The sequence below is a fragment of the Myxocyprinus asiaticus genome, chromosome 35 (genome assembly GCF_019703515.2).
Source record: "Myxocyprinus asiaticus isolate MX2 ecotype Aquarium Trade chromosome 35, UBuf_Myxa_2, whole genome shotgun sequence".
In the NCBI taxonomy this organism is placed as follows: Eukaryota; Metazoa; Chordata; class Actinopteri; order Cypriniformes; family Catostomidae; genus Myxocyprinus; species Myxocyprinus asiaticus.
In genome coordinates, this window is record NC_059378.1 from 13,136,137 (window position 1) to 13,145,176 (window position 9,040).

General features: G+C 35.3%; 1 protein-coding gene across 1 annotated transcript in view; it reads right to left on the reverse strand.

Moving 5' to 3' along the window:
- Window positions 1–7,756, reverse strand: part of LOC127426002 (prickle-like protein 2) — a 138,894-nt gene extending 131,138 nt beyond the window's left edge. Inside the window, exons 1-2 of the mRNA XM_051672407.1 lie at window positions 7,619–7,756; window positions 5,483–5,568 (exon numbers count right to left, since the gene is read on the reverse strand). Coding sequence (XP_051528367.1) covers window positions 5,483–5,568; window positions 7,619–7,660 — 128 coding nt within the window. The 5' untranslated portion in view covers window positions 7,661–7,756. The remainder of the gene's footprint in view (window positions 1–5,482; window positions 5,569–7,618) is intronic.
- Between the last annotated feature and the right edge of the window lie 1,284 nt (window positions 7,757–9,040).

Below are 9,040 nucleotides of genomic sequence, written 5' to 3' on the forward strand. Positions count from 1 at the left end.
CTTAGCCAAAATGCAGACACTAAATCCGAACATAACCAGAGGCTCTGAGAACAAATTTGTGCTGGTGACTGCTCGGCCAGAGGAGAGTGCTTCTCTTTCATTGACCCATCTCAAACACACTTTACAACCCCTACTAGTGTTTTAAGTTATAAATACTGGCAGGGGGTCATTCTAACGGGTCAACTGTGATCTGGATCTCGTAACGAAAAGTGTATGCTTACCATGCATCAACACACCACATATTATAGTTGTGAATAGGTTATATCTAGTAAATGAATAAATGAGGATTGTCTGATCCTATATTCTTCAACAGTCATGGTATGAAATGGTATGCTTTGACTAGTTGTCTGTATCAAATATAAAGTGTCATAATTTAAAGGAATATTCCAGGTTCAATACAATCGACAGTATTTGTGGCATAATGTTGATTACCACAAAAATAATTTCAACATGCCCCTCCTTTTCTTACCCCCCCCAAAAGTCAAGGTTTCAGTAAGGTACAATGGAAGTTAATGGGCTAATTTATGGAGGGTTTCAAGGCAGAAATATGAAGCTTATAACTTTATAAAAGCACATTAATTTTTCTGTTAAAATACTTCTCTTGTATTATTAAGTGTAAAGTTGTTTTAGGGTTTACAGTGTTATGTCTTCATGGCAACGGAGTTGAAAAATTTGATATCAATTTTACACAGAAAAGGTTAGTAAGCAATTTTATCATACTAAAATCATGTTAACACGCATATTGTTTATGTCTTGTGGCTGTACTTTTGAAATAGTGACTATTTTAACATTTACGGATTGGCCCCATTCACCTCATCCCCCACATTGTAACCCAGATTTTTCCTTTTTTAAAGAAAAGGAGGGACAAGTCAATTTATTTATTTTGTGGTAATCAACATTATACCTCAAATGCTGTCGATTATGCTTAACTAGCATTCAGGGATTTTCCTGCAAACAAAATGAATGATATTCATCTTGCGTTTGTTGCTTAATACATGCTAAACAAGCTTCTCATCTTAGAAGCTTGTTTGTGCAGCACAGCTGAAGCAATCAAAGAACCATTGGCGCAAGGGAGATCCACTAAAATTGATCACGATTTTACGGCAGTAACTGTGGTATATAGACAAAATGTTGCAGTTTCATATTAAATATGCTAATCTATTAGGTGGAATTTATTATAAGTATTTTATAACAATTGTGACAGTGCTGTGTTTAGGCTACTATTTTTCATAAATAATTTTCAGCAAAATAAATATTTTATAGTTAAATTCATCAAGACTAGTTATAATATTCTGAATGTTCCCAGGAGTAGAACACTTTACTAAGCTGTGCTAGTGAAAATGTTTGTTTCCTACTCCATAAAAGATATTGTTTTCTTTTTATCAGGCTTATAACAGATATTGATTTCCTTTCATCAGGCTCCTAATAATTTAAGAAATCTTTATGAATACCCGAAGGAAAACATGGCCAATTTATTTCCTAATACCAAACATCATTTGAATAATACCAAACATCATTTGAAGTCCAGACTTTATACCCATTTATGTACTTGCCCTTATATTTAAAGTGCAATACCATAAGCATAGGTAAAGGTGGATGGCGCCTCATTTCTCTGGTTAGGTCAATGTAGCTAGCCTTTCTAAAAAATAAATAATAGAAATAAGGTGTTAATTAAATTAAGTTTTACTATTTCACATAGCACCTTAGTAAAGTAAAAAATTACGTGTTTAATTCAAAAGGTTCCATTTATTCGATGGTAAAAAAAATAACTCATATCCAATGTCCAAACATAAAATGCTATTAAATAATTATGTTATATATCAAATACAATTATGTAAAACAACTTTGAGCATGTGGATGACCGTATACTGTATATCAGTCACCACCGAAAAACATTTTTGACCCAGAAAAAACCCTGGTATTGGACCCAGAATATTCCTTTAGTCACGTTTTATCCCTCTAACTTCAGCCATTCACACGCAGTACCATACTGCATATAGTCGTCAACAGTATGTAGCGAGAGAAATAGCGTCCATGCATCATTAGAATCATCCAAAGTGTATGCCATGCTATGTAACTAGAATAAAGGAGTAACCTGTGAGTTTTGCAGGAACTCTTGCAGTTATTTTAGATAGAAAGCAGGTCTTTGATGAGCATGAATGAGCATCTACAACCAAGAGGTGCATGCCAACCTGAGTAAGTGGGTCACATAAGCCGACTGATCAGATAGCAAATACTCAAAGCCCTGATGGTAATAGAGGTAGTAATGAGTCTCATTAACACAAAGAAAATCAATCAAGCCAACGGCTATAATAAATTATTCAACTCATCGTGTTACACATGCTACAATCTTCTCGATTCCTTCCTTACATAGCATGCCCAATACTAGCTGACAGTTTGCAGCTATAGGACAAAAAAAAAGTTTTCAAATTTACTTTTCAGAAGTAACATAAATTGCTTCAATTTGAGCAATGTGGTACTGGTGTAAGAGGGAAGAATAAAAACTGCTGTTTAATGTGCTACCTTACAGCCATTTAATTTACCAATCATTTTTTTATTTTTCTTATTATTATTATTATCTATTTAAATCCCTGGATACTCCTGTTGGCTGTATAAAGTGGCAGAGATGCAGGAAAAATAGGCCTCGACGCCAGCAGATATTCGAAGCATCTCATTAATATTTAGACAAGTATGAATATTTCAAGACATTTTAGGCTTTACAGATGTTAAAAAAATATTTGGAATATGGGCTGAGGTCTTCTTTTCATTTGCACCAATACATATGTCCCCTGCTCCACCCCACTGCTTTTACTCACAGTGTTAACTCTGGTATGGAGATCCTTTCCAACATTGACCGTTACTTAGCTTACCCATGCACATTTACAAATTTAACTTTAAACTTGCGACTAGACAGTGTGCTTGAGGTTACTCCACACTGTCTAGGCATGCCTGGCTCCTCTCTTTGTTTCATTTAATAACATTTAGCAAATGGTAATTTTACTGCATTACCATTACCAAAGAATTTGTGGCTAGAAAACGGTATACACACCTACACCTGCACACTTGTCTTTTTTCCTTTACTTCCTCCATCTCCGGTCAGATTATTGTCACATAATTTACTTAAAACTCTTTCTCTCTATCTTTCACTCATACACACACACACACACACACACACACACACACACACACACACACACACACACAATGCCATCCTGATGGCAATCTGCATTTAAATATGCCTCATCACAGTCTTCAGAAAAATTCTTTAGGAGCTTCTGTTGTGTAGGGGACCCCATACTGTGTCATAGGTCTCCAGCTCACACACAAAGAGAGACTCAAAGTACTAAGTTAGAAATGTCAGCTGAAAGTTTGTCTGGGAGACCTTTTAGTTTTATTGTAGCACAGCAAAAGACTTGCAATTAAGGGCACATTCCAGAGCTGACTGTTGCCCCGTAATAGTTTACAGCAATGGAGAACAGGCAGATGAGGATTTCTTCTTACCCTCCAACCAAGCAACCCCTCCCTCTGAAGGGCCTCCTAAAAAGAAGACTAGTCTTTGCCTTCTTTACAAAGCAGAAGGGCAAAATGCTCTTTGAATTGATCTGGTACATAGCAGAAAAGATAGTTACAGAACAGCAGTCTAGAGTTCTTCCTCTCATTTATAGCATAGCAAAAAAAAAAAAAAGTATTGAGAAAAAAAGCAACAAGTGATTTAATACTAAGACCTAACCTAAGACATATTAAAATGTCTCAGAGGTTGATGTAGTTCAGTAATTGATTTAGATATGGTTATTAGTTAGGGTCAAACAGGAATCAAAAACTTTTTGCTTTTAGTTTTTTCAATTCAATATTTTTTAAAGACATTTTTTAACAATCACACCTCTCTGTTTATTGAGTGATTCAGCTGAGCAGACCAGTTCATGCTACAGTACATTTCATTCTATGTACCAACAAGAGAATGTGGAGAGGCCTTTGGACTCACCCAAGCAAAAAATCAAGCTTGAATGTCCAGGAAAGCATGAATAGCTAGGAGTGTATGCTGTTATCTTTGCGCACACAGGTCCTTTAAATTGCCTGCTGGCACAGACAAGAAATGTCAGCTTTGTTCAGATTCTACTGAATCCTCCTTTGGTGACTTTATCTAGGCAAAGAACCCCTAAATTTGCACTGAACATTACAAGCTGACCATATACTATACTAACCCAATACAACTCTTAACTATGAAACCCATTCTTAAAGGGATAGTTCACCCACAACTTAAAATTATCTCATTATTTACTCAACCTCATGCCATCCCAGATGTGTATGACTTTCTTTCTTCTGCTGAACACAAATGAAGATTTTTAGAAGAATATCTCAGCTCTGACAATGCAAGTGATTGGTGGCCAGAACTTTGAAGGTCAAAAAAGCACATAAAGGCAGCATATAAGTTATCCATACATCTCCAGTGGTTAATTCCATATCTTCAGAGGCGATATGATAGGTGTGGGTGTGAAATAGATCAATATTTAAGTCCTTTTTCACTATAAATTCTCCTCCCTGCCCAGTAGGTGGCGATATGCACAAAGAATGTATATCGCCAAAAACAAAAGAAGAAGAATGTGGAGATTTATTGTAAAAAAAATAACCCACACCCACACCTACCATATAGTTTCTCAGATATGGATTAAACCGCTGGAGTCTTATGGATTACTGTTATGCTTTCTTTATATGCTTTTTGGACCTTCAGATTTCTGTCCACCATTCACTTGCATTGTATGGACCTACAGAGCTGAGATATTATTCTAAAAATCTTCATTTGTGTTCAGCAGAAGAAAGAAAGTCATAAAAATCTGGGATGTCATGAGGGTGGGTAAATAATGAGAGACTTTTCATTTTTGGGGGAACTATCCCTTAATAAGTGGAGTAAGCAATTCCTGAGAAAGACTGTTGATATTTGAACTGCAGCCAAACAAACACACCCCTCCCTTCAGTGCTCCTTCAGAAGCTCCTTCAGATGTACGTGCATTGCCAAGGCAACGACACTAACAACTGGGCTAGCTGACCAAATCTGTCATCATTAACTCACCCTCATTTCATTCCAAACCCATACGACTTTCTTTCATCTGTGGAGATTTACGGATGGAGATTTTAGACAGAATGTTAGCCTCAGTCACTATTCACTTTTATAGCATCTTTTTTTCTCTCCATACAATGAAAGTGAACAGTGACTGAGGCGAACATTCTGCCTAATATCTTTTTGTGTTCAATGGATGAAAGAAAGTCATATGTGTTTGGAACAACAGGAGGGTGAGTAAATGATGACAGAATTTTAATTTTGGGTGAACTATTCCTTTAACTTTAAAAACTATTTATTATTCACCAGAAGTTGAATAAATTCTTCTCTGCTGGGATGGGATGTCAGATAACATCCAAATCTACTTAATGCCTGGATATGTGAAATATGAAAAAGCATCTTCAGAACCACAAAACAGGGTCTTACCTCCATTTGTGCAGAACGAAGCCAGGACATTGTTCTCCACACACATTACAAGGTTGTCCTCTTTCTAGGTCATCAAGCACAGTGGGCTGCAGAAAAGATAAGAGATGGTGAGATAGCTTTTTTTTATTTCATGTAAATGTAAAAATAACTGAAGAAGTAGATCTGCACACTGTTATACTATTCCTTTTTACTGATCAAAAAAACAGCAACATTTCAATCTAACTGATCTTCATCAGGCCAGTCAGATCGAAATGTTGCTGTTTTTAATCAATAAAAAGGAATAGTATAACAGTGTGCAGATCTACTTCTTCAGTTATATTTTAATGCGTTTTGCCTTGATCTGGCATCTACTGAAGAAGAGTTGGATGTGCGTGCACTTTCCCTCTTTCATATACAAATATGCAATGCACAAGAAGAAAAAGCACACTGTAAAAAAAATTGTCAGGTAACCTAAAAAACCTAAAATAAAACTGGTTTTATTCAATCCAAAAATAGTATTTAAGATGATTGAATTGGATACATTATTTTTAAAACCAATGAAAGTCATTTATGAGAGTCAGATGAGGTAGAACTAGATCTTTAAGATAAAAACTGCATCGTTCCATTTTTTACAGCATATATAAAAGCATACATGCGCATGTATAGGGCATACAGAAGATCAAAACAGGTTAAAGCTGGAAAAATGTTAAATGCAGGCTCTACGTGCATTAAATCTGTATTGAGTATTGCCAACACTTTTTCACAAAATTTACTTCATATGATAACATCAACAAAACTAATTTTAAGGTTAAGATCAGGTAGAAATAGGTCCTTATGGTAACAACTGCAGGTCACCACTTTTTACAGTGTATAAGTGATCAGATATCACAGTGGGAACCTCATTAACATTCTGTGAATACTTCTCCAAAACACTTATTTGCTTAAAATAGCCTATAATTCACATAAATGCATCTGCTCTAAACTCCTGTATCACGTGTTGTCATATCATACATTTAAGACACGCATTTAGTGTAGCCTATAATTAATTATAGCGAAGCTGACAGTTAAATAGAACGAAGCAACAAAATGCTCTTCTTGACTACTTTTTGTAAACATGTAAAGAGTGAGAAGATACAGTGACTCCTTTCTATATTGCATCATTACATCATAAATAAATCTGATATATGGCATATGCAATATATATATATATATATATATATATATATATATATATATATATATATATATATATATGATTTTAATGCAATTCAAAATGCAATATAAATTTTTTTAAATGCTACAAAAACGACTGTTTTTATATATGTAGCTTGTTTTCTCAAACTGCAGGCCTATAGGAATTTGAATATCATATGCACAAATATCAAATATTATTGTATATGTATGTATGTTTATGTGGTCATTTATCATGCGCCAGCAGATGGCGTCAATTGTGTTATGAGTGAGTCAATCATTCAACACTGACACGTACCAAACCGCATAAATGATGCCTCCACAGGGCACTCCGAAGGGAGAGCAATCATTTTGGCTAAACTAAAGGGTTGTTCCAATCACAAATACGAATGATTTAAAAGTGAGATCCGAACTGCAGTTATTTTAAAGCCCAAAACCTTCAGTCACCACACATAATGAAGCATTTATTGCTTTATTAATGGAGAGGGAAACACCATCACAACAACTAAAACAATAATAGTATGCGAATTCAGTGCGCCACAGCATTCCATTTCAGTTAGACCACTAGCTTTTAATGTATTTTAACTGTGTTGTTTTTATTTTCACTCATTCATAAATTGAAGATTATCATTTGCATTGCCTAAGTATTGTCTTTTGGGCTTCACTCTTTCATTGCATTCGCTTTCTCTTCTTGTTGAACTCAAAAGCTGGAATAATGCTGGAATACACATAGGAGAGCTAGCAGAAGACTGTCATTATGACGCACATTTTGCGAGAGAACGCAAAAGCATTTGCTTATTTTTTTTTCCCCACCCAACTAATTTTTTCCCCCACTACCTTGACCCTTTAGGGGCCCAGTACCTGAGCAGTTCCAGTAGCACAGACGTTTCATTACATCCAAACTTCTTATTTCCGTACAAATAACTCCATTAATGGTGCGTAAAAATGTAAGTCTTTAATACTCACCCACCGGCTGGAGTTTCCTTTCTTCAGGCTTCGGGCAAACATGACAGCTTTAGGAAATTAATTTCAATGCGTAACTGAGACGGGTCACCGAGTCAATATTAGAGAACATTCGTAGAGATACGTTCATCACCGCTCTCCGGTCTTTCGGTGCTCACGCGGTTCGTCCCATCAGTTTTGTTGCGGGCTTGTGAATGTAATTACTGCATTTCCGGACACGCCAACGCTTTTTGGAACTAACCAATGCGATAAATTGCAAACGAGACAGGTAAATTCCAGTGCAAATGTATGAGATATCCTCAGAGACATTTTCTCTAATTGCACTTATACATCACAGGCTTTCTTTCACTAAGTGAAGATGGAAACACATGTAGGCTATAAAACAACCTGCAGCTGTTACTTAAGGAGCCATTTCTACCTGATCTAACTCTTACAGTTAGTTTTGTTAGTGTAACCTTATGTACGTATTTAGGTATTCAGTGGTGTTAAATAATATTATTGACTCATTATCAAAGCAGTTAATATAGATAATTCACATATTTTAGGTTACTTTTACGTTACATGTTTTAGGTTTCCTTGATTGTCCACATATTTGTAAGTATGATTCATTTCAATAGTAACAACAATAGCAATGTGTATTTAGTAAGAATTATTTAATAACATAAGTGCATGGGATGCATTGGTGTTGTTCTTAGTATTAACACTTCATTGTTAAGTGAGACTGTGACGGAATGTGCAATAAAAAGTTCTGCATCTTAATATTCTAACAAATCTCCATAACTGTAAATCTAAAATATATGCCATCAGGCAGTTATAGAAACAAAGAAAGACAGTTACTCTCATTACAGGTTTCAAACCTACTGTAATAAAAGTCTCTCTCTCTCTCTTTTTTTTTTTTTTTTTTTTGCTGAGTGGCAAAATGTTTCATCACATTATTTTGTTGTTAATATTGTGGTGTTTTGTTGGCATTAGAGAAAAAGTAGATCAATAATGCAGCATTGTTAGGATACTTGCAGGCTCTCTACCTTGATCACTGGGTGTTGTATAAATATTCTGTGTTCAATAAAAGTTACGTATAATCGACAGCATTTGTGGCATAATTTTGGTTACTACAAAAAAAAAATAATTTCAACTCATCCTTCCTTTTCTTTAAAAATAGCAAAAATCAAGGTTAGAGTGAGGCACTTACAATGGAAGTGAATGGAGCCCATTTTTGGAGGGGTTAAAGGCATAAATGTGAAGCTTATAATTTTATAAAAGCAATTTCATTCATTATTCTGTTAACACACATATTGTGTGTTTTACTTTTTAAATAGTAAGTATTTTAACGATAGTGGGGGGGGGGGGGGGGGGGGGGGTTAAGAAAAGGAGGGGCAAGTCAGAATAATTTTTTTGTGGTAATAAATATAATGCCACAAATTCTGT